The 22,448-nt window shown below is 39.8% G+C and overlaps 4 protein-coding genes across 5 annotated transcripts; all 4 read left to right on the top strand.

Moving 5' to 3' along the window:
- Nucleotides 1–428: 428 nt before the first annotated feature.
- On the top strand, nucleotides 429–3,919 carry LOC130138355 (isoeugenol synthase 1-like). The gene is made up of 5 exons (XM_056312167.1): nucleotides 429–1,095; nucleotides 1,210–1,344; nucleotides 1,472–1,703; nucleotides 1,829–2,032; nucleotides 3,282–3,919. The coding sequence occupies exons 1-5, from the start codon at nucleotides 862–864 to the stop codon at nucleotides 3,479–3,481; spliced, it is 1,005 nt and encodes a 334-aa protein (XP_056168142.1). The 5' UTR covers nucleotides 429–861; the 3' UTR covers nucleotides 3,482–3,919.
- Nucleotides 3,920–6,680: 2,761 nt separating this feature from the next.
- Nucleotides 6,681–9,775, top strand: LOC130134622 (isoeugenol synthase 1-like). Of its 2 annotated transcripts, none has more exons than XM_056312662.1 (5): nucleotides 6,681–6,965; nucleotides 7,068–7,202; nucleotides 7,328–7,559; nucleotides 7,685–7,888; nucleotides 9,138–9,775. In XM_056312662.1, the coding sequence occupies exons 1-5, from the start codon at nucleotides 6,732–6,734 to the stop codon at nucleotides 9,335–9,337; spliced, it is 1,005 nt and encodes a 334-aa protein (XP_056168637.1). In that variant the 5' UTR covers nucleotides 6,681–6,731; the 3' UTR covers nucleotides 9,338–9,775. The 2 variants fall into 2 exon arrangements, with proteins under 2 accessions (XP_056168637.1, XP_056168635.1); XM_056312660.1 differs by having other exon boundaries at nucleotides 7,328–7,571.
- Nucleotides 9,776–12,531: 2,756 nt separating this feature from the next.
- Nucleotides 12,532–15,637, top strand: LOC115669285 (isoeugenol synthase 1-like). Its single transcript, XM_056312673.1, has 5 exons — nucleotides 12,532–12,819; nucleotides 12,926–13,060; nucleotides 13,186–13,429; nucleotides 13,543–13,746; nucleotides 15,000–15,637. Exons 1-5 carry the CDS (start codon nucleotides 12,586–12,588, stop codon nucleotides 15,197–15,199), a joined length of 1,017 nt encoding a protein of 338 aa, XP_056168648.1. The 5' UTR covers nucleotides 12,532–12,585; the 3' UTR covers nucleotides 15,200–15,637.
- A 2,723-nt stretch (nucleotides 15,638–18,360) lies between these two features.
- LOC115666718 (uncharacterized) lies at nucleotides 18,361–20,632 on the top strand. The gene is made up of 3 exons (XM_030588394.2): nucleotides 18,361–18,697; nucleotides 18,788–19,029; nucleotides 20,301–20,632. Exons 1-3 carry the CDS (start codon nucleotides 18,455–18,457, stop codon nucleotides 20,491–20,493), a joined length of 678 nt encoding a protein of 225 aa, XP_030444254.2. The 5' UTR covers nucleotides 18,361–18,454; the 3' UTR covers nucleotides 20,494–20,632.
- The last annotated feature ends 1,816 nt before the right edge of the window (nucleotides 20,633–22,448 follow it).

Genomic DNA, 22,448 nt, shown 5'->3' with positions numbered 1-22,448 from the left:
AATGATATGCATAGTTTGTGCAAACAGGACAAGGTATCTGAGATGCATATCCTATATAGATTTGAATTATAAATTATTAGATTTTTCTCCTAAAAAATTGCCTTCACACTATATATCCAAACCAGTCTGTGTAACTGAGAACTCTTTGTAGTCTGTGTAAGGATAAAATGAAATTGTTATTTGTAATGCACGGTTGGTGAAACTCTCACAAGCAACTCTTTTTTTTTTTTTCTGGCTTTGCTAGCATAGTAATTTTTGGCCACCGTGAGAGTAATAATATATTGTGAATCATAAATTTTTGAAGAAGTAAACCCTACAACAATTTATGATTATTTTTTATATATTTTTTGTAATCCAGAACATGCTATTGTTTTCACAATATATTAAGGACCGCCACTTAATCAGTTCTTTTTTCTTTTTTTCCCCTACATAAAAGGGTCGACTTGAATAGGGCAATGACTATATGAACGTATTTCCTTTTCATGCTTTCTAAAGGGTAAAAATCTTTATTTATTGTTTTCATGCTGAAAATTTGCCCCTTCATCGAATATTAACACGATTAAAGTCCATTTCAAAACTGTGTTTTGCATATCTGTGTCAAACACGATTAATCGGATTATGTTTTTGGTATTGTGAGAATCAATTTAGACAAATGGTGTGATTGATGCTTGGCTAGTCTGGTGCGGTAGTTGGGATAGTACTCAACACTGTTTGTGATCGACCTCACCCACCATATGAAGTTTTCGCATATAAAAAGGCCCTGCAGCCATGCAGATGGACTCGCACAGAGAGAGAGAGAGAGAGAGAGAGAGAGAGAGAGAGAGAGAGGGGTACGTACGAGGCTGAGAATATAACGGGAATATGAAGGACGAGGGTTTCCAATCCATGGCTAATGTTACTGTTATGAGCAAGAAGAAGGTGGAGAAGGAGAAGATATTGATATTCGGAGCGAGTGGATACCTGGGCAAGTTCATGGTCAAGACCTCCCTTTCCATGGGCCACCCTACTCTTGCTTATGTCCGCTCCATCAATTCCGAACCTTCCAAGCAACGGTTGCTCCATGAATTCGAATCGATGAACGTTACCGTTGTCCAAGTACCTATGACCGAAATAATTTTCTCATTCATTATCTTTTGTGTGTGTGTGTCTGTGTTTGTGTGTGAGACTCTCGAGTGTATTTATATAGATACTTTGTTTTCTGTGGTGTAGGGTGAATTGGAAGAGCATGAGAAGCTTGTGTCGCTACTCCGGCGGGTTGATGTCGTCATCTCGACTCTCCCTGTCCCTCAACATCTCCAACAACTCAAGATCATCGATGCCATTAAAGAAGCCCCCAACATCCAGGTGAAATTAAATTAGCTAGTCATATCCTAATTAAATAGAATTCATATTGAATGATGTATATGCTGCATGCAAGTGGCGCATGCTTAGTCCTCGTACATACTTATAAATGTGTGTGTATAATGTAAAGAGGTTTGTTCCGTCGGAGTATGGAAACGAAGTGGACAGGGTCAAAGGGGCGCTGCCGCCATTCGAAGCATTGCTGGAGAACAAGAGGAAGATCAGGAGAGCGACCGAGGCTGCGGGGATTCCCTACACCTACGTCTCTGCCAACTCTTTCGCTGCCTACTTTGTGGATTACTTGCTCCATCCCCGTGAGCAGTGCGACCATGTGGTCATTCATGGAACTGGCGATGCCAGAGGTACGGATATATGTAGGTATCTACTATACATATGTAGAAGATATATGCATAGCAGAGAGAGAGAGAGAGACTTCGTGTTAATCTTCTTTATAATGTATATGTCCCATTCCTACTGTAATCTACAGCCGTCCTAAATTACGAGGAAGATGTTGCGTTCTACACGGTAAAGGCAGCGACAGATCCAAGAGTGGCGAACCGCGTTATCATATACCGACCTCCAGGGAACATCGTTTCCCAGCTAGACTTGATTTCCATGTGGGAGAAAAAGACTGAACGGACTCTTAAAAAGATACACATTCCAGAGGAGGATATGGTCAAGCTCACTGAAAGTAAGATTTGAGTTCTTCGGGAAAATTATATAAAAATCCTTAAATATATTGCAATTGTGCCAATTCAGTTATAAACCTTTTTTTTTATGTTAATTGAGTCCTAAACCTTTTGTATTTGTGCCAATTCAGTCCATCTGGCTAATTTTGGCCGGCTGGCACTAACGTGGCACGACATCAGCTGACGTGACATAGCCGGTGCCGATGTGGACATTTTAAATAATATTTTAATATTTTTTCGAATTTTGTAATTATTTTTTTTTCTTTTCTTTGTCTTTTTTATTTCCTTCCTTCTTCCTCTGGTGGCGCTAGCTGGCCAAAATTGACTGAATTGGCAAGCCTCGAGCAGCGATAAAGAGGCTCCCCTCGCTGGGGTCGGCGAGGTTGATCTCGTTGACCCTCGCCTCTGATTGGTCGCCTCGGCTTGGCAATTGGCCAGAGGAAGAAGGAAGGAAAAAAAAAAGAGCAAGAAAAGAAAAAAAGCAAAAATAATTAAAAATTCAAAAAAAATTAAAATATTATAAAAATGTCCATGACAATACGTGACGATCAAAATTAGCTGGATGGACTAAATTGGTACAAATGCAAAAGATTTAGGACTCGTTTGGCACGAAAAAAAGTTTAGGACTGAATTGACACAATTGCAATAGATTTATGATTTTTTTGTTAATTTTCCTGAGTTTTTCTATTAATTTGCTTCTCTATTGAGATCTCTCTGCACAATGTTAAAGATGCCATGATAGCTATTGCACATGTCATTGAATCTTCGTGCCCAATACTATTCAGCGTTTTTACTGCTTTGACTATATCATGAGGACAAACGCAAGGTGCTTAGTTGATTCATTTTGAGAGAGGATGTTTATTTGCCGAGTGTGGGAAATAGAGTCATTCGTTTCTTAATCTAGTACGAGGTCAAGAGAATAAAGAGCCATACGTGCATCCTCATTAATTATGCGCTTCACGAGGTTGTCATTCCGTTAAGATAACAAAATTTAACATTGTCCGAAGGTTTTAATGTGAGCGATCACGTATTAAAATGTATTGTTATTCGCCTACACTCATAGAGACTTAATCATGGGTAATGACTAATGACATCTCGCCAAGATCAAATGGAAGCCAAGTCTACATCAATTCTGATGGTGCTACAGAATAGGATCTCTCTCATATTATATGTTGCGTGACACGTAGGCAATCGTTATAATTAGAAAGTAATCATCTCCTAATTTTTGTGGTTTGATTTACTGATCATCAGGTCTGCCACATCCGGACAATATACCGGTGGCGATACTTCACAACATATTCATAAAAGGAGAGCAGACGAGCTTTGAGATGACGGAGGATGATGTCGAGGCCTCCACATTGTATGCTGACCATCCCTACACTTCGGTTGATTCTCTCCTCGACCTTTGCTTGCTCAATCCTCCCAAACCCAAGTTGGCCTCTTTTGCCTGATTCTCTTCATGTACGTGTGATCTATGGCTATTCTCTCATAGTTTGCCCAAATATGTGTTTGCCCACCCCTGCTATATCACCCATATGTACTTGATGATGTATCATAATAATGAGGATTTCCGTACTGTCTTAAGAAGCCGAATGTTACAAATCCCTTGTGAATGTCTTGATCCGGGCTTATTTGGGGTGCATCGGCCAATGCCACTCAGGTTAAGCACGCGTCGAACATAGTGCATGGGTGTTTTGGACTTTTCATGTTTTTGATAATTTTTAGCCTGTGCCATCTCAAGTATTTATAATGTCTACTCTTGTTAGAATCAATGACGCTTGTAAAGTTCTTTAGGAGGTTCAACAACTCAAACTCTCATATTCTATATTTTCTTTTAATATACGGTGCTTGTACCGTTGATTAATATAATTGAGTAATATATTTTCTTACGGCCCGTTATTCGCCATCTATTTTTGTGTTCATTGCATGGTGACTCGTGGTTTGATGCGTGATGGAGACTGTTTTGGAATTTGGATCGTTTTTCTTATTAGCTTTGTGGTGTTTAATAACCCTACCGTCGGTTCTGCCTCGACAAGGTTTCTTCATGAACAGCTTTTACATAAGCTAATTTACCCGGAAGTCCTCGAAATGGAGAGCCAAACTAATTGTGCACAAGCCAATCGATTCAAAGTTGATGGAGAGCAGAATGCATCCCACACTTATATCTTGACATACAGTTGAAAGAATATTCCTAGAAACATATATACCTTCCTCTTAAGTTCAAACACATATTTATTTAGAGATTGTGAGTTGTTGGAAAAATTGTCCAAAAAGTCCTAAACATTTTACACTTTAGCCAATTGAGTCCTAAATATTTTCACTTCTTGCCAATTGAGTCCATCCGGCCAATTTTGACCGAAAATTATTGATGTGGACGTCGACCGTCCTGCGTGGTATTGTCGGTGCTGATGTGAATAATTTTTAATAATTTTTTTATGATTTTTTAATAAAATTTTTTAATTTGATTTTTATTTTTCTTTTCTTTGTTTTTTTTTTCATCTTCTTCTTCCTTCGGTCATTGGCCTCCTCAATGGCTGGCAACCGACCACAGGGGAGAGCCGGCAAGGCTTGCCCTCGTCGGATCTGGTGAGGGCTGATCTCGTCGGCCACTGGGGAGGGTTGACCTCGCCATTCAAGCGAGGATTGCCTCGCAGTGCCTGATAGGGGTGAGGTCGCCGAGGCGGGTGAAGTCCCCTCGCCTGTATTTGGTGAGGGCTGACCTCGTTGACCTCGAGCAAGGCTCGCCCTCGCCACATCCAGCAAAGTCGAACCTTGCCTGAGGCTGGCGAGGGTCAACCTTGCCAGAAGTTACTCTATCGAGCCTCGCTCGAAGCTAGCGGGGCCGACCCTTCCCGGATCTGGCGAGGGCGAGCCTTGCTCGAGGCCAGCTAGGTCGACCCTCGCTTGCCTTGGCGACCTCGCCTCTGCGAGGCGACCCTCACTCGGCTGGTGAGGTCGGTCCTGGCCAGATTTCGATGAGGGGGAGCCTCGCCGGTTCTCCCCTGTCGCTAGTCACCGGCCATCAAGGAGGCTTGCGACCAAAGGAAGAAGAAAAAAAAAAAACAAAGAAGAGAAATGATAAAAAGGAAAAAGAAAAAGAAAATATAAAAAAAATAATCGAAAAATCGAAAAAATAATAATAAAATTATTAAAAATGATCAATGTTAGCACCGGCAGTGGCATGTCAATGATTTCCGATCAAAATTGGCTGGATAGACTCAACTGGCAAGAAGTGAAAATATTTTGGATTCAATTGGCAAGAAGCGAAAATGTTTAAGACTCAATCGGTAAAATTGGAAGGTTTACGACTGAATTGAAAAAAATATAATAGATTTAAGACTTTTTGGACAATTTTTCTGTGAGTTGTTGTAGGGAGAGGCCTTGTACGTCCATGCTCCTACCTTTCACTTCTACCTTTTACTATGGCTTCACGTGCCAATTCTAGTATTTCTCCAGGATACAACAAAGTCTCAAAATGAGAATACTAGATATCAATTCTAGTATTTCTCCAGGGTCTCTCTAGGAAACAAAAGAAATGATGGCTGTAGTTTTCGAAACAAGACTCGAAGAAATTGATCTCTGTTTTCTTTCTTGCCAAAAACTGACATATATAGAAATCGGTCTTAAAGAACATTGGCAACTCTTCACGAAAGGTTGCGAAGCTAACAAAGATATTCCTTCGGAAGAAGTTGCAAACTGAATAGATGCAACCCTTCGGAAAAGATTGAAAACTGAACAAGTATAATCTCCAAAAGTTGTCTTGAAAAGACACATGTAAAATTCGGAATAAAATAAATAAATAAATAAATATATAATTCCGAATTTTCATAATTTCGAAAATTACTTAATAAACAAAAAACAACCTTTCAACTAATAAAAATTAATAAAATAACCTTGCGAAATAAAATAAAAAATATAAAGGGATTAGTGCTAATTAAACCGGTTTGTGTAACCTGACAATTCTTTGTAGTCTTTGCAAGGATAAAATAAAATTGTTATTTGTAATGCACAGGTTTGTGAAACTCTTGCAAACAACTCTTTTTCTTTACGGCTTTGCTAGCACGGTAATTTTTGGCCACTTGTGAGAGTAATAATATATTGTGAGCCATAAATTCTTGAAGAAGTAAACCCTACAACAATTTATGATTATTTTTATTTATTTTTTGTGATCCAGAACACGCGATTGTTTTCACGGTATATTAAGGACCGTCCCTTAATTATTTCTCTTTTCTTTTTCCCCTACATAAAAGGGTCGGCTTGAATAGGGCAATGACTATATAAACGTATTTCCTTTTCATGCTTTCTAAAGGGTAAAAATCTTTATTTATTGTTTTCATGCTGAAAATTTGCCCCTTCATCGATTATTAACACGATTAAAGTCCATTTCAAGACTGTGTTTTGCATATATGTGTCAAACACGATTAATCGGATTATGTTTTTGGTATTGTGAGAATCAATTTAGACAAATGGTGTGATTGATGCTTGGCTAGTCTGATGCGGTAGTTAGGTTGGTACTCAAAACTGTCTGTGATCGACCTCGCCCAACAAATGAAGTTTTCGCATATAAAAAGGCCCTGCAGCCATGCAGATGGACTCGCACAGAGAGAGAGAGAGAGAGAGAGAGAGAGAGAGAGAGAGAGAGAGAGAGAGAGAGAGAGAGAGAGAGAGGGGTACGTACGAGGCTGAGAATATAACGGGAATATGAAGGACGACGGTTTCCAATCCATGGCTAATGTTACTGTTATGAGCAAGAAGAAGGTGGAGAAGGAGAAGATATTGATATTCGGAGCGAGTGGATACCTGGGCAAGTTCATGGTCAAGGCCTCCCTTTCCATGGGCCACCCTACTCTTGCTTATGTCCGCTCCAGCAATCCCGATCCTTCCAAGCAACGGTTGCTCCATGAATTCGAATCGATGAACGTTACCGTTGTCCAAGTACCTATGACCGAAATAATTTTCTCATTCATTCATTATCTTTTGTGTGTGTGTGAGACTCTCGAGTGTATATGTATAGATACTTTGTTTTCTGTGGTGTAGGGTGAATTGGAAGAGCATGAGAAGCTTGTGTCGCTACTCCGGCGGGTTGATGTCGTCATCTCGACTCTCCCTGTCCCTCAACATCTCCAACAACTCAAGATCATCGATGCCATTAAAGAAGCCCCCAACATCCAGGTGAAATTAAATTAGCTAGTCATATCCTAATTAAATAGAATTCATATTGAATGATGTATATGCTGCATGCAAGTGGCGCATGCTTAGTCCTCGTACATACTTATAAATGTGTGTATAATGTAAAGAGGTTTGTTCCGTCGGAGTATGGAAACGAAGTGGACAGGGTCAAAGGGGCGCTGCCGCCATTCGAAGCATTGCTGGAGAACAAGAGGAAGATCAGGAGAGCGACCGAGGCTGCGGGGATTCCCTACACCTACGTCTCTGCCAACTCTTTCGCTGCCTACTTTGTGGATTACTTGCTCCATCCCCGTGAGCAGTGCGACCATGTGGTCATTCATGGAACTGGCGATGCCAGAGGTACGGATATATGTAGGTATCTACTATACATATGTAGAAGATATATGCATAGCAGAGAGAGAGAGAGAGACTTCGTGTTAATCTTCTTTATAATGTATATGTCCCATTCCTACTGTAATCTACAGCCGTCCTAAATTACGAGGAAGATGTTGCGTTCTACACGGTAAAGGCAGCGACAGATCCAAGAGTGGCGAACCGCGTTATCATATACCGACCTCCAGGGAACATCGTTTCCCAGCTAGACTTGATTTCCATGTGGGAGAAAAAGACTGAACGGACTCTTAAAAAGATACACATTCCAGAGGAGGATATGGTCAAGCTCACTGAAAGTAAGATTTGAGTTCTTCGGGAAAATTATATAAAAATCCTTAAATATATTGCAATTGTGCCAATTCAGTTATAAACCTTTTTTTTTATGTTAATTGAGTCCTAAACCTTTTGTATTTGTGCCAATTCAGTCCATCTGACTAATTTTGGCCGGCTGGCACTAACGTGGCACGACATCAGCTGACGTGACATAGCCGGTGCCGATGTGGACTTTTTCAATAATATTTTAATATTTTTTCGAATTTTGTAATTATTTTTTTTTCTTTTCTTTGTCTTTTTTATTTCCTTCCTTCTTCCTCTGGCGACGCTAGCTGGCCAAAATTGACTGAATTGGCAAGCCTCGAGCAGCGATAACGAGGCTCCCCTCGCTGGGGTCGGCGAGGTTGATCTCGTTGACCCTCGCCTCTGATTGGTCGCCTCGGCTTGGCAATTGGCTAGAGGAAGTAGGAAGGAAAAAAAAAAGAGCAAGAAAAGAAAAAAGCAAAAATAATTAAAAATTCAAAAAAAATTAAAATATTATAAAAAATGTCCATGACAGCGCCGGCCAGTCAAAATTAGCTGGATGGACTAAATTGGTACAAATGCAAAAGATTTAGGACTCGATTGGCACGAAAAAAAGTTTAGGACTGAATTGACACAATTGGAATAGATTTATGATTTTTTTGTTAAATTTCCCGAGTTTTTCTATTAATTTGCTTCTCTATTGAGATCTCTCTGCACAATGTTAAAGATGCCATGATAGCTATTGCACATGTCATTGAATCTTCGTGCCCAATACTATTCAGCGTTTTTACTGCTTTGACTATATCATGAGGACAAACGCAAGGTGCTTAGTTGATTCATTTTGAGAGAGGATGTTTATTTGCCGAGTGTGGGAAATAGAGTCATTCGTTTCTTAATCTAGTACGAGGTCAAGAGAATAAAGAGCCATACGTGCATCCTCATTAATTATGCGCTTCACGAGGTTGTCATTCCGTTAAGATAACAAAATTTAACATTGTCCGAAGGTTTTAATGTGAGCGATCACGTATTAAAATGTATTGTTATTCGCCTACACTCATAGAGACTTAATCATGGGTAATGACTAATGACATCTCGTCAAGATCAAATCGAAGCCAAGTCTACATCAATTCTGATGGTGCTACAGAATAGGATCTCTCTCATATTATATGTTGCGTGACACGTAGGCAATCGTTATAATTAGAAAGTAATCATCTCCTAATTTTTGTGGTTTGATTTACTGATCATCAGGTCTGCCACATCCGGACAATATACCGGTGGCGATACTTCACAACATATTCATAAAAGGAGAGCAGACGGGCTTTGAGATGACGGAGGATGATGTCGAGGCCTCCACATTGTATGCTGACCATCCCTACACTTCGGTTGATTCTCTCCTCGACCTTTGCTTGCTCAATCCTCCCAAACCCAAGTTGGCCTCTTTTGCCTGATTCTCTTCATGTACGTGTGATCTATGGCTATTCTCTCATAGTTTGCCCAAATATGTGTTTGCCCACCCCTGCTATATCACCCATATGTACTTGATGATGTATCATAATAATGAGGATTTCCGTACTGTCTTAAGAAGCCGAATGTTACAAATCCCTTGTGAGTGTCTTGATCCGGGCTTATTTGGGGTGCATCGGCCAATGCCACTCAGGTTAAGCACGCGTCGAACATAGTGCATGGGTGTTTTGGACTTTTCATGTTTTTGATAATTTTTAGCCTGTGCCATCTCAAGTATTTATAATGTCTACTCTTGTTAGAATCAATGACGCTTGTAAAGTTCTTTAGGAGGTTCAACAACTCAAACTCTCATATTCTATATTTTCTTTTAATATACGGTGCTTGTACCGTTGATTAATATAATTGAGTAATATATTTTCTTACGGCCCGTTATTCGCCATCTATTTTTGTGTTCATTGCATGGTGACTCGTGGTTTGATGCGTGATGGAGACTGTTTTGGAATTTGGATCGTTTTTCTTATTAGCTTTGTGGTGTTTAATAACCCTACCGTCGGTTCTGCCTCGACAAGGTTTCTTCATGAACAGCTTTTACATAAGCTAATTTACCCGGAAGTCCTCGAAATGGAGAGCCAAACTAATTGTGCACAAGCCAATCGATTCAAAGTTGATGGAGAGCAGAATGCATCCCACACTTATATCTTGACATACAGTTGAAAGAATATTCCTAGAAACATATATACCTTCCTCTTAAGTTCAAACACATATTTATTTAGAGATTGTGAGTTGTTGGAAAAATTGTCCAAAAAGTCCTAAACATTTTACACTTTAGCCAATTGAGTCCTAAATATTTTCACTTCTTGCCAATTGAGTCCATCCGGCCAATTTTGACCGAAAATTATTGATGTGGACGTCGACCGTCCTGCGTGGTATTGTCGGTGCTGATGTGAATAATTTTTAATAATTTTTTTATGATTTTTTAATAAAATTTTTTAATTTGATTTTTATTTTTCTTTTCTTTGTTTTTTTTTTCATCTTCTTCTTCCTTCGGTCATTGGCCTCCTCAATGGCTGGCAACCGACCACAGGGGAGAGCCGGCAAGGCTTGCCCTCGTCGGATCTGGTGAGGGCTGATCTCGTCGGCCACTGGGGAGGGTTGACCTCGCCATTCAAGCGAGGATTGCCTCGCAGTGCCTGATAGGGGTGAGGTCGCCGAGGCGGGTGAAGTCCCCTCGCCTGTATTTGGTGAGGGCTGACCTCGTTGACCTCGAGCAAGGCTCGCCCTCGCCACATCCAGCAAAGTCGAACCTTGCCTGAGGCTGGCGAGGGTCAACCTTGCCAGAAGTTACTCTATCGAGCCTCGCTCGAAGCTAGCGGGGCCGACCCTTCCCGGATCTGGCGAGGGCGAGCCTTGCTCGAGGCCAGCTAGGTCGACCCTCGCTTGCCTTGGCGACCTCGCCTCTGCGAGGTGACCCTCACTCGGCTGGTGAGGTCGGTCCTGGCCAGATTTCGATGAGGGAGAGCCTCGCCGGTTCTCCCCTGTCGCTAGTCACCGGCCATCAAGGAGGCTTGCGACCAAAGGAAGAAGAAAAAAAAAAAACAAAGAAGAGAAATGATAAAAAGGAAAAAGAAAAAGAAAATATAAAAAAATAATCGAAAAATCGAAAAAATAATAATAAAATTATTAAAAATGATCAATGTTAGCACCGGCAGTGGCATGTCAATGATTTCCGATCAAAATTGGCTGGATAGACTCAACTGGCAAGAAGTGAAAATATTTTGGATTCAATTGGCAAGAAGCGAAAATGTTTAAGACTCAATCGGTAAAATTGGAAGGTTTACGACTGAATTGAAAAAAATATAATAGATTTAAGACTTTTTGGACAATTTTTCTGTGAGTTGTTGTAGGGAGAGGCCTTGTACGTCCATGCTCCTACCTTTCACTTCTACCTTTTACTATGGCTTCACGTGCCAATTCTAGTATTTCTCCAGGATACAACAAAGTCTCAAAATGAGAATACTAGATATCAATTCTAGTATTTCTCCAGGGTCTCTCTAGGAAACAAAAGAAATGATGGCTGTAGTTTTCGAAACAAGACTCGAAGAAATTGATCTCTGTTTTCTTTCTTGCCAAAAACTGACATATATAGAAATCGGTCTTAAAGAACATTGGCAACTCTTCACGAAAGGTTGCGAAGCTAACAAAGATATTCCTTCGGAAGAAGTTGCAAACTGAATAGATGCAACCCTTCGGAAAAGATTGAAAACTGAACAAGTATAATCTCCAAAAGTTGTCTTGAAAAGACACATGTAAAATTCGGAATAAAATAAATAAATAAATAAATATATAATTCCGAATTTTCATAATTTCGAAAATTACTTAATAAACAAAAAACAACCTTTCAACTAATAAAAATTAATAAGATAACCTTACGAAATAAAATAAAAAATATAAAGGGATTAGTGCTAATTAAACCAGTTTGTGTAACTGACAATTCTTTGTAGTCTTTGCAAGGATAAAATAAAATTGTTATTTGTAATGCACAGTTTGTGAAACTCTTGCAAACAACTCTTTTTCTTTCTGGCTTTGCTAGCACAGTAATTTTTGGCCACTGTGAGAGTAATAATATATTGTGAGCCATAAATTCTTGAAGAAGTAAACCCTACAACAATTTATGATTATTTTTATTTATTTTTTTGTGATCCAGAACACGCGATTGTTTTCACAGTATATTAAGGACCGTCCCTTAATTATTTCTCTTTTCTTTTTTCCCCTACATAAAAGGGTCGGCTTGAATAGGGCAATGACTATATAAACGTATTTCCTTTTCATGCTTTCTAAAGGGTAAAAAACTTGATTTATTGTTTCCATGCTGAAAATTTGCCCCTTCATCGATTATTAACACGATTAAAGTCCATTTCAAGACTGTGTTTTGCATATATGTGTCAAACACGATTAATCGGATTATGTTTTTGGTATTGTGAGAATCAATTTAGACAAATGGTGTGATTGATGCTTGGCTAGTCTGATGCGGTAGTTAGGTTGGTACTCAAAACTGTCTGTGATCGACCTCGCCCAACAAATGAAGTTTTCGCATATAAAAAGGCCCTGCAGCCATGCAGATGGACTCGCACAGAGAGAGAGAGAGAGAGAGAGAGAGAGAGAGAGAGAGAGAGAGAGAGAGAGAGAGAGAGAGAGAGAGGGGTACGTACGAGGCTGAGAATATAACGGGAATATGAAGGACGACGGTTTCCAATCCATGGCTAATGTTACTGTTATGAGCAAGAAGAAGGTGGAGAAGGAGAAGATATTGATATTCGGAGCGAGTGGATACCTGGGCAAGTTCATGGTCAAGGCCTCCCTTTCCATGGGCCACCCTACTCTTGCTTATGTCCGCTCCAGCAATCCCGATCCTTCCAAGCAACGGTTGCTCCATGAATTCGAATCGATGAACGTTACCGTTGTCCAAGTACCTATGACCGAAATAATTTTCTCATTCATTCATTCATTATCTTTTGTGTGTGTGTGAGACTCTCGAGTGTATATGTATAGATACTTTGTTTTCTGTGGTGTAGGGTGAATTGGAAGAGCATGAGAAGCTTGTGTCGCTACTCCGGCGGGTTGATGTCGTCATCTCGACTCTCCCTGTCCCTCAACATCTCCAACAACTCAAGATCATCGATGCCATTAAAGAAGCCCCCAACATCCAGGTGAAATTAAATTAGCTAGTCATATCCTAATTAAATAGAATTCATATTGAATGATGTATATGCTGCATGCAAGTGGCGCATGCTTAGTCCTCGTACATACTTATAAATGTGTGTATAATGTAAAGAGGTTTGTTCCGTCGGAGTATGGAAACGAAGTGGACAGGGTCAAAGGGGCGCTGCCGCCATTCGAAGCATTGCTGGAGAACAAGAGGAAGATCAGGAGAGCGACCGAGGCTGCGGGGATTCCCTACACCTACGTCTCTGCCAACTCTTTCGCTGCCTACTTTGTGGATTACTTGCTCCATCCCCGTGAGCAGTGCGACCATGTGGTCATTCATGGAACTGGCGATGCCAGAGCTACGGATATATGTAGGTATCTACTATACATATGTAGAAGATATATGCATAGCAGAGAGAGAGAGAGAGACTTCGTGTTAATCTTCTTTATAATGTATATGTCCCATTCCTACTGTAATCTACAGCCGTCCTAAATTACGAGGAAGATGTTGCGTTCTACACGGTAAAGGCAGCGACAGATCCAAGAGTGGCGAACCGCGTTATCATATACCGACCTCCAGGGAACATCGTTTCCCAGCTAGACTTGATTTCCATGTGGGAGAAAAAGACTGAACGGACTCTTAAAAAGATACACATTCCAGAGGAGGATATGGTCAAGCTCACTGAAAGTAAGATTTGAGTTCTTCGGGAAAATTATATAAAAATCCTTAAATATATTGCAATTGTGTCAATTCAGTTATAAACCTTTTTTTTTTTATGTTAATTGAGTCCTAAACCTTTTGTATTTGTGCCAATTCAGTCCATCTGACTAATTTTGGCCGGCTGGCACTAACATGTAACGACATCAGCTGACGTGACATAGCCGGTGTCGACGTGGACATTTTTAATAATATTTTAATATTTTTCGAATTTTGTAATTATTTTTTTTTCTTTTCTTTGTCTTTTTTATTTCCTTCCTTCTTCCTCTGGCGACGCTAGCTGGCCAAAATTGACTGAATTGGCAAGCCTCGAGCAGCGATAACGAGGCTCCCCTCGCTGGGGTCGGCGAGGTTGATCTCGTTGACCCTCGCCTCTGATTGGTCGCCTCGGCTTGGCAATTGGCTAGAGGAAGAAGGAAGGAAAAAAAAAAGAAAGAGCAAGAAAAGAAAAAAGCAAAAATAATTAAAAATTCAAAAAAATTAAAATATTATAAAAAATGTCCATGTTAGCGCCGGCCGGCCAAAATTAGCTGGATGGACTAAATTGGTACAAATGCAAAAGATTTAGGACTCGATTGGCACGAAAAAAGGTTTAGGACTGAATTGATACAATTGCAATAGATTTATGATTTTTTTGTTAATTTTCCCGAGTTTTTCTATTAATTTGCTTCTCTATTGAGATCTCTCTGCACAATGTTAAATATGCCATGATAGCTATTGCACATGTCATTGAATCTTCGTGCCCAATACTATTCAGCGTTTTTACTGCTTTGACTATATCATGAGGACAAACGCAAGGTGCTTAGTTGATTCATTTTGAGAGAGGATGTTTATTTGCCGTGTGTGGGAAATAGAGTCATTCGTTTCTTAATCTAGTACGAGGTCAAGAGAATAAAGAGCCATACGTGCATCCTCATTAATTATGCGCCTCACGAGGTTGTCATTCCGTTAAGATAACAAAATTTAACATTGTCCGAAGGTTTTAATGTGAGCGATCACGTATTAAAATGTATTGTTATTCGCCTACACTCATAGAGACTTAATCATGGGTAATGACTAATGACATCTCGCCAAGATCAAATATAAGCCAAGTCTACATGAATTCTGATGGTGCTACAGAATAGGATCTCTCACATATCATATGTTGCGTGATACGTAGGCAATCGTTTTAATTAGAAAGTAATCATCTCCTAATTTTTGTGGTTTGATTTACTGATCATCAGCTCTGCCATATCCGGACAACATACCGGTGGCGATACTTCACAACATATTCATAAAAGGAGAGCAGACGAGCTTTGAGCTGACGGAGGATGATGTCGAGGCCTCCACATTGTATGCTGACCATCCCTACACTTCGGTTGATTCTCTCCTCGACCTTTGCTTGCTCAATCCTCCCAAACCCAAGTTGGCCTCTTTTGCCTGATTCTCTTCATGTACGTGTGATCTATGGCTATTCTCTCATAGTTTGCCCAAATATGTGTTTGCCCACCCCTACTATATCACCCGTATGTACTTGATGATGTATCATAATAATGAGGATTTCCGTACCGTCTTAAGAAGCCGAATGTTACAAATCCTTTGTGAGTGTCTTGATCCGGGCTTATTTGGGGTGCATCGGCCATGCCCACTCAGGTCAAGCACGCATCGAACATAGTGCATGGGTGTTTTGGACTTTTCATGTTTTTGATAATTTTTAGCCTGTGCCATCTCAAGTATTTATAATGTCTACTCTTGTTAGAATAAATGACGCTTGTAAAGTTCTTTAGGAGGTTCAACAACTCAAACTCTCACATTCCAAAGTTTCTTTTAATATACGGTGCTTGTACCGTTGATTAATATAATTGAGTAATATATTTTCTTACGGTCCGTTATTTGCCATCTATTTTTGTGTTCATTGCATGGTGACTCGTGGTTTGATGCGTGATGGAGACTATTTTGGAATTTGGATCGTTTTTCTTATCAGCTTGGTAATGTTTAATAACCCTACCGTCGGTTCTGCCTCGACAAGGTTTCTTCATGAACAGCTTTTACATAAGCTAATTTACCCGGAAGTCCTCGAAATGGAGAGCCAAACTAATTGTGCACAAGCCGATCGATTCAAAGTTGATGGAGAGCAGAATGCATCCCACACTTATATCTTGACATACAGTTGAAAGAATATTCCTAGAAACATATATACCTTCCTCTCAAGTTCAAACATATATTTATTTAGAGGTTGTGAGTTGTTGGGAAAATTGTCCAAAAAGTTCTAAACCTATTATACTTTTGCTAATTGAGTCCATCCAGTTAATTTTGACCGAAAATTATTGACGTGGACGTCGACCGTCCTACGTGGTACCGTTGGTACTGACGTGAACAATTTTTAATAATTTTTTTTCAATTTTTTAATTAATTTTTTTAATTTAATTTTTATTTTTCTTTTCTTTATTTTTTTTTCATCTTCTTCTTCCTCTGGTCGTTGGCCTCCTCAATGGCCGGCAACCGACTACGGGAGAGAGCCGACAAGGCTCGCCCTTGTCGGTTCTAGGAGGGCCGATCTCGTCGGCCACTGGCGAGGGTTGATCTTGCCATTCGAGCGAGGATCGCCTCACAGTGCCTCACAGGGGTGACGTCGCCGAGGCGAGTGAAGTCCCCTCGCTTGTATTTGGTGAGGGCTAACCTCGTTGACCTCAAGTGAGGCTTGCCCTCGCCAGATCCAGCAAAGTCGAACCTTGCCTGAGGCTGGCGAGGGTCGGCCTCACCAGAAGCTGTTCTGTTGAGCCTCGCCCGAAGCTAGCGAGGCCGACCCTTGCCGGATCTAGCGAGGGCGAGCCTTGCTCGAGGCTAGCTAGGTCGGCCCTCGCCCGCCTTGGCGACCTCGCCCCTGCGAGGCGACCCTCACTTGGCTGGTGAGGTCGGTCCTCGCTAGATTTCGGCGAGGGAGAGCCTCGCCGGCTCTCCCCTATCGCCAGTCGTTGGCCATCAAGGAGGCTGACGACCGGAGGAAGAAGAAGAAGAAAAAAAACAAAGAAGAGAAATGAAAAAAGGTAAAAGAAAAAGAAATTATAAAAAATAATCGAAAAATAAAAAAAATAATAAAATTATTAAAAATGGTCAATATCAGCATCGGCAGTACCGCGTTAGCGATTTTCGGTCAAAATTGACTGGATAGACTCAACTGGTAAGAAGTGAAAAGGTTTAGGATGCAATTGGCAATAAGTGAAAATTTTTAAGACTCAATCGGTAATATTAAAAAGGTTTATGACTGAATTGAAAAAAAATGCAATAGATTTATAATTTTTTTGACAATTTTTGCTTGAGTTGTTGTAGGGAGAGAGAGGCCTTGTACGTCCATGCTCCTACCTTTTGCTCCTACTTTTTAGTACGGCTTCACGTGCTAATTTCCGTGCGTCATGTCAGCAGTTTATTGAAAAATTAATTGAATTCCTATCAAAGTGCATTTGCGACAAACACAAAAAATTGAAGAGTGAAATCATAGTGGAAAGACTAGAAACCGAACACGTATAATCTCCAAAATTTGTCCTGAAAAGACACATGTAAAATTCGAATAAAATAAATAAATAAATATATAATTCCGAATTTTCATAATTTCGAAAATTACTTAATAAACAAAAAACAACCTTTCAACTAATAAAAATTAATAAAATAACCTTGCGAAATAAAATAAAAAATATAAAGGGATTAGTGCTAATTAAACCGCGGCCGCCTAATAATCGCGCCAAAGTGCTAAGTGTGGGCTTTTGGCATCAATGAAGGGAGAAGACGACAGTTATCTGAGTGGGTCTTTCGGCCATGACAGGATCTCGTCGTTTTGAGCATTTTTGGAGCTCTGATATCGCATAAGATTATGAATTCCAGAGTCAAATGATAAGTTTCGTTGCGTATACACGCAAATGTATTTGCTTACAGAACAAAAAACAAAACAAAAGATAACCGACAACAAACAAACTAAGCATTTGTGGTTTAGTTTAATGGGTTGCTAGCTCAATCTCAAAGATCAGAAGAGTTTTGAAATGGGAGTTCCATGTCTGTATTACACATGAACAAAATCTGTTGTCGAAATCATCGAGACAAAGGCGACCCATTAAAGAAACAAAAGAAGAAGCCCCTGCATCATTTTGAAGGAAAAGTTCATAAATGAGGGACCAGTTTTGCATGTAACCTGAACTGTTGGACGAAAAGGAGAAAAGTTGGGATAATGACACAAATAACCAATGTATTTTGGCCTAACGTATAATGTGATTCATGAATTTTAATTTGTTCAATGTAAATCTTGAACTTTAACCCAATGTATAATGTTATTCCTAAATTTTTAATTTACTTAATGTGATTTTTGAATTTTTAATTTATTAAATATGATTACTGAATTTTTTATAGATGTTCAATTTAGCTCCGGAACTATAAATATTGAACACGTAGTCGAGGGACTAATAAGTGTCATTTTTCCGAAAAAATTTCCACGGGAGAATAGTAAGAGAAGGACAAAAGTGTCATTTAACGAAAAAGGAAGTTGAAAACAGGGGGCGCTGATGGTTTATTTTTTTTATTTTTTTTTGGTCAGATCACTGATGGTTTATTGATCGGGGGGAAAATTGGCAGAGAGATAAGTGATATGGATAGATAAGGCTCGCCACTCTTCTTCATCGTCATCGCCAGACCGAGACAGAGGGGAAGAGGTATGGCAATGTCGAGAGGTGGTGGTGGCCTTGGCTCCGCAGCTGCCCTCTTGGGTAGCCCTGTGGCTGGGACGTCGATGCGTGGTCATACGAATGTCGCCGTGTGGAGTTGTCCTCTTCCTCCTCCTTCTCGCCCCTGCGGCCTCCGGAAGCACTCCTCTTCCCTGTCTTCTCCTCCACCTTCTCCTCCCTTTGTGACGGCCGTGGCCGCCACCGACTCCTCCAGTCAGATCAGCCCGACCCAGGTATCTTCCCCTTCCCTTTCCCCGTTCTTGTTTTGATGGGTCGGAATCAAAATCCCGACTTGCTCATCACCTCTTGCTCTGCACTAGCAGCGGTCCGAATCTAAGAGCACCAAGTACCACTTCGTGGTTGCGAATGCGAAATTCATGCTGGACGAGGAGGAGCACTTCCAGGAGCTTCTCTTCGAGCGCCTCCGCAACTATGGCGAGCGCAACAAGGAGCAGGACTTCTGGCTTGTCATCGAGCCCAAGTTCCTCGACAGCTTCCCTGATATCACCAAGCGATTGCGCCGGCCCGCTGTCGCGCTTGTCTCCACCAACGCTACCTGGATCACGTGAGTGCATTTTCAACTTTGAATTGCGAAACTCCTACCTCCCTAGGATTTTGCCTCGTGATGTAAGGTTACTGGAATCTGAATATTATAAGAACTTGGAATCGACGAAGGCCCAACTTCATCAATTTCATTGCAGCCAAACACGGCGAAGTGAAATGAGGGTGCAACCGAATTGAATCCCTTTCCTTCTATATTGGAAAAGCTGCCACTGTAATAATCCCGCGCTCGCCCCATTTTGGAACTTGGCTAGAGTTACGAGAAATTTGATTGCTTTTTGTCCTGTCGATTATCATATATCGAGTCCTTGAACTCTTCTCATGCAGACGCTGTGGCATGTAGAGGTAGCTTGTATCTATTTGCCTGTCCGTGATTCATTGTTGACTTGTTGTAGAGCTGATGGCCTAGTGGCTACCTCCATTTTCAAATGAATTTCTTTTTCTGCTAGGAAGATGCCTTGGTGATTACATGTTGAGTCCTTAAAACTCTTTAGATGTGGACATCATTTGAAGTGAGCATCCTATCTATTCAAATCATATTCTTTTTGTAGAATATAGATATTATGTGTTCATGGCTTGTTGATTATGAATTAACCACTTGAGCTCTCTTGATACGGACATCATCTAGAGTTAGCATCCTAGACTGACAAGCACATCCGTAGAACAATTTCGGTAAGGTGATCGTATGGATGATGGCAGTTAACATGGTCCACCCAATAAATGTTGTTGTAATAACAATATCTATTGTTATATATCTGGATATGCATTTTGTAATTTTAGCATGGCATATTCAGATTGTTTGCTGCATTGTGCTGAGGACTCTCGAGGAGTAATGTGCTTGCATATGCTTCTTTTTCTTAGATGTATATCAGATGTCTCTAATGGCGCTGCTATACTTCTTTTGAGCTGAAAAAATATTCTCAAATGGCATTCCTTTATGTAACCTAGTAAGGCGGCAAGCTCGATTCTTACGGGCCTGGTCATACATCAATTGCAAATGATTGCATATAATGGTCTTCAGCATGAATGTTATAGAATAATCGTCTCTATATTGTTGCTCGCTGTCTTCATGTTATTTGGGTTGGATTCCGATAGCACTGCTTATCTATCGTTTCCCTTAGCTCGCACCTATGTAATATATCATTTTGTTTTTCCATGGTTTTACCCATTTGATTTACATGCCAGTACTTGTTGCTCTTTGTTTACTGGTAAGTCTTTCTTCTAAGATTAGTTATTCTCAAACGGTAAGGCCTATCTTTTGTAATTACTTGACAGGTTCATGAAGTTGAGGCTGGATAGAGTGTTGGCTGATAGCTATGAGGCAGATAGCCTAGAAGAGGCATTGGCTTCTAATCCCACCCAAGTAGAGTTTGAGAAGCCAGTGAATTGGGTCGCGCCTTATCCAAAGTATGAATACGGATGGTGGGAGCCCTTCTTACCTGCGGGATGTAAAGAATCGAAAGTGTAGTACTACTTTCTTGGCGTTGCCCTTTCGGCTTTTTCTTTTTCTTCTTCTTCTTTTTAATTTAAAGCAGAGCTTGTTATTGTCGACAATATTATTTACTAGCCATTGGAGAGTTTTCAAGATGTCCGCATGTTTTTTGTTATTCCTTTTTCTGATTTTTGGTAGAACGGAAGAACATGAGATTTTCGAACATCCTGCAGGCTTCTAAGTTAGGGGCCATAGTTTTTATCAAAATGAGGTGTTTGAGGTCAAATGCAATTATTTCTAACTGACTAGAGCATTAAATATATGAAAATATAATGTGTGAAATCAACATGTAAGATGATTCACTGATAGTATATAATGTTCCAAACATTAAAATGATTTAAAAAGATGTCAAATAAGATTCTCTTAGTTAACTTGAAAGTTGCCATATAACATGAGGCACGAGTTGGGTTTTTTACCCCACTGCCAACTTGGTTCTCCTTTTCCTTGCTGAATCTGCAAGATAGAACGGCCAGGTTTCCAAATCCTCCCATTTCTAATGACTTCCATGCCAGTGGACCATGTTATCCTCTGAGGATTTCTATTTCCTAGTGGAGATGATGTTGAGCACATGCAGGTTGTGCATCTGCTTTCTGACTTCAATTAGAAGAATGCAACTCTTAAAGAGTCCTTTGGATCTGGAGGAAGTCGAGAGTTCAAGAACCGCCAGGGAGGTACTAAGGCAATGCAGATCGAGGCAATGCTATCCCCATTGTCATAATTCACTAATGCTTTTCTTTAATGACTTGTGCTTGTGCATTGACAAAATCACCAAATAATACAGCATTTTTTATCAATGTAATGTCGGTATGCAAACTTTTTATACTTGCTATTGTTAGAATATTTAAATAATAAATTACGTTTTCATCTAACATGTGAAACCTTTAGAACAGTTGGCAGTTATGCTCCAATAAATCTGAGAATTTTTTGTTTTAGACCTAATGAGTTCTGTTCTTCAAGTTTCAAAGTGAATAACTCCCCTGTTATTCATTCTTCTCCTTTTCATCATTTAAAAAAAAAAGTACAGTGCCATTAGTTGATATGTATATTTTTGCTCGAAAATCCAAATCATATACCTCTTTCCTTGTTCAAAACAGTCCACGCACTTTTTAAAAAGATATATTAAACAGTTAAATTGCTCCTCCCAAATACCAATGGGGATGTCGAAAAGAAAAATAGGTTGAGTTAATTACAAAACAGTCCGTATTAGCAAAATTTGTCATTAAAAAGTATGTGAAATATTTCAAATGACAAAAAGATTCATGGATAATTTTCAATTTCTATCAAAATTTGAAGGGACTGTTAGTGATATTATCCCATTAAAAAGAAAAGGAAAATGCCTACCACCAACATGAAAGAAAAGGAAAAACTTTATTAAAAATCGTAAACATTTATTCATCGGACACTAGTATCTAAGCTTTTTTTTTTTTTTCATTTCACCAATACCCCAAATGATTTAAAAATACATTTTGTCACAGTTTCATTAATAATTGCCGTTAAAAATCCACATTGCAACATGCGTGGACAACGCCACTAAAGATTTTAAATAGCCATTTTGGACGAAATCGTAACTGAAGGTATTTTTAGATCACTGATATATGTTTGATAAAATATCAATACCCCAAACAATTTAATGAGATACAAAAAAAAGTTTGGGGTATTGATATTTCACTGGACAAATTTGATAAAATTAACCTGAATTTATTTTCTTTGAATATATACTGAACAGCACAAGTGACATGTCTTCGGTTGATTTTCTAATTACCATTCAGAAAACAATGACAAAAAGTCTAGACAATGAGCCATTCTTGCATACTTTTAAGAAGGGGATAAGTGAACCAAAAGTTCTAAAATTTTATTGCGAAAGTGCAATTAAGTCTTAAATCAAAACCTAAAACTTGTCAAATTTGATACCCATCAAGCACCAAGTCAGA

The sequence above is a fragment of the Syzygium oleosum genome, unplaced genomic scaffold (genome assembly GCF_021117445.2).
Source record: "Syzygium oleosum isolate NSW1041296 unplaced genomic scaffold, Sole_v2.1 Sole_v2.06, whole genome shotgun sequence".
Taxonomy (NCBI): domain Eukaryota; kingdom Viridiplantae; phylum Streptophyta; class Magnoliopsida; order Myrtales; family Myrtaceae; genus Syzygium; species Syzygium oleosum.
Note: the sequence above shows the minus strand (reverse complement) of the source record. Positions and strands in the feature narration are given on the sequence as shown.

Bases quoted from the DNA above. Each gene is read 5' to 3' on its own strand.
- LOC130138355 (XM_056312167.1), top strand. From the start codon at position 862: ATGAAGGACGAGGGTTTCCAATCCATGGCTAATGTTACTGTTATGAGC. The intron at 1,096-1,209 runs GTACCTATGACC...TCTGTGGTGTAG, and splicing joins TGAACGTTACCGTTGTCCAA to GGTGAATTGGAAGAGCATGA. The intron at 1,345-1,471 runs GTGAAATTAAAT...TATAATGTAAAG, and splicing joins AAGAAGCCCCCAACATCCAG to AGGTTTGTTCCGTCGGAGTA.
- LOC130134622 (XM_056312660.1), top strand. From the start codon at position 6,732: ATGAAGGACGACGGTTTCCAATCCATGGCTAATGTTACTGTTATGAGC. The intron at 6,966-7,067 runs GTACCTATGACC...TCTGTGGTGTAG, and splicing joins TGAACGTTACCGTTGTCCAA to GGTGAATTGGAAGAGCATGA. The intron at 7,572-7,684 runs GTAGGTATCTAC...TGTAATCTACAG, and splicing joins TGCCAGAGGTACGGATATAT to CCGTCCTAAATTACGAGGAA.
- LOC115669285 (XM_056312673.1), top strand. From the start codon at position 12,586: ATGAAGGACGACGGTTTCCAATCCATGGCTAATGTTACTGTTATGAGC. The intron at 13,061-13,185 runs GTGAAATTAAAT...TATAATGTAAAG, and splicing joins AAGAAGCCCCCAACATCCAG to AGGTTTGTTCCGTCGGAGTA. The intron at 13,747-14,999 runs GTAAGATTTGAG...ACTGATCATCAG, and splicing joins TATGGTCAAGCTCACTGAAA to CTCTGCCATATCCGGACAAC.
- LOC115666718 (XM_030588394.2), top strand. From the start codon at position 18,455: ATGGCAATGTCGAGAGGTGGTGGTGGCCTTGGCTCCGCAGCTGCCCTC. The intron at 18,698-18,787 runs GTATCTTCCCCT...CTGCACTAGCAG, and splicing joins GTCAGATCAGCCCGACCCAG to CGGTCCGAATCTAAGAGCAC. The intron at 19,030-20,300 runs GTGAGTGCATTT...ATTACTTGACAG, and splicing joins ACCAACGCTACCTGGATCAC to GTTCATGAAGTTGAGGCTGG.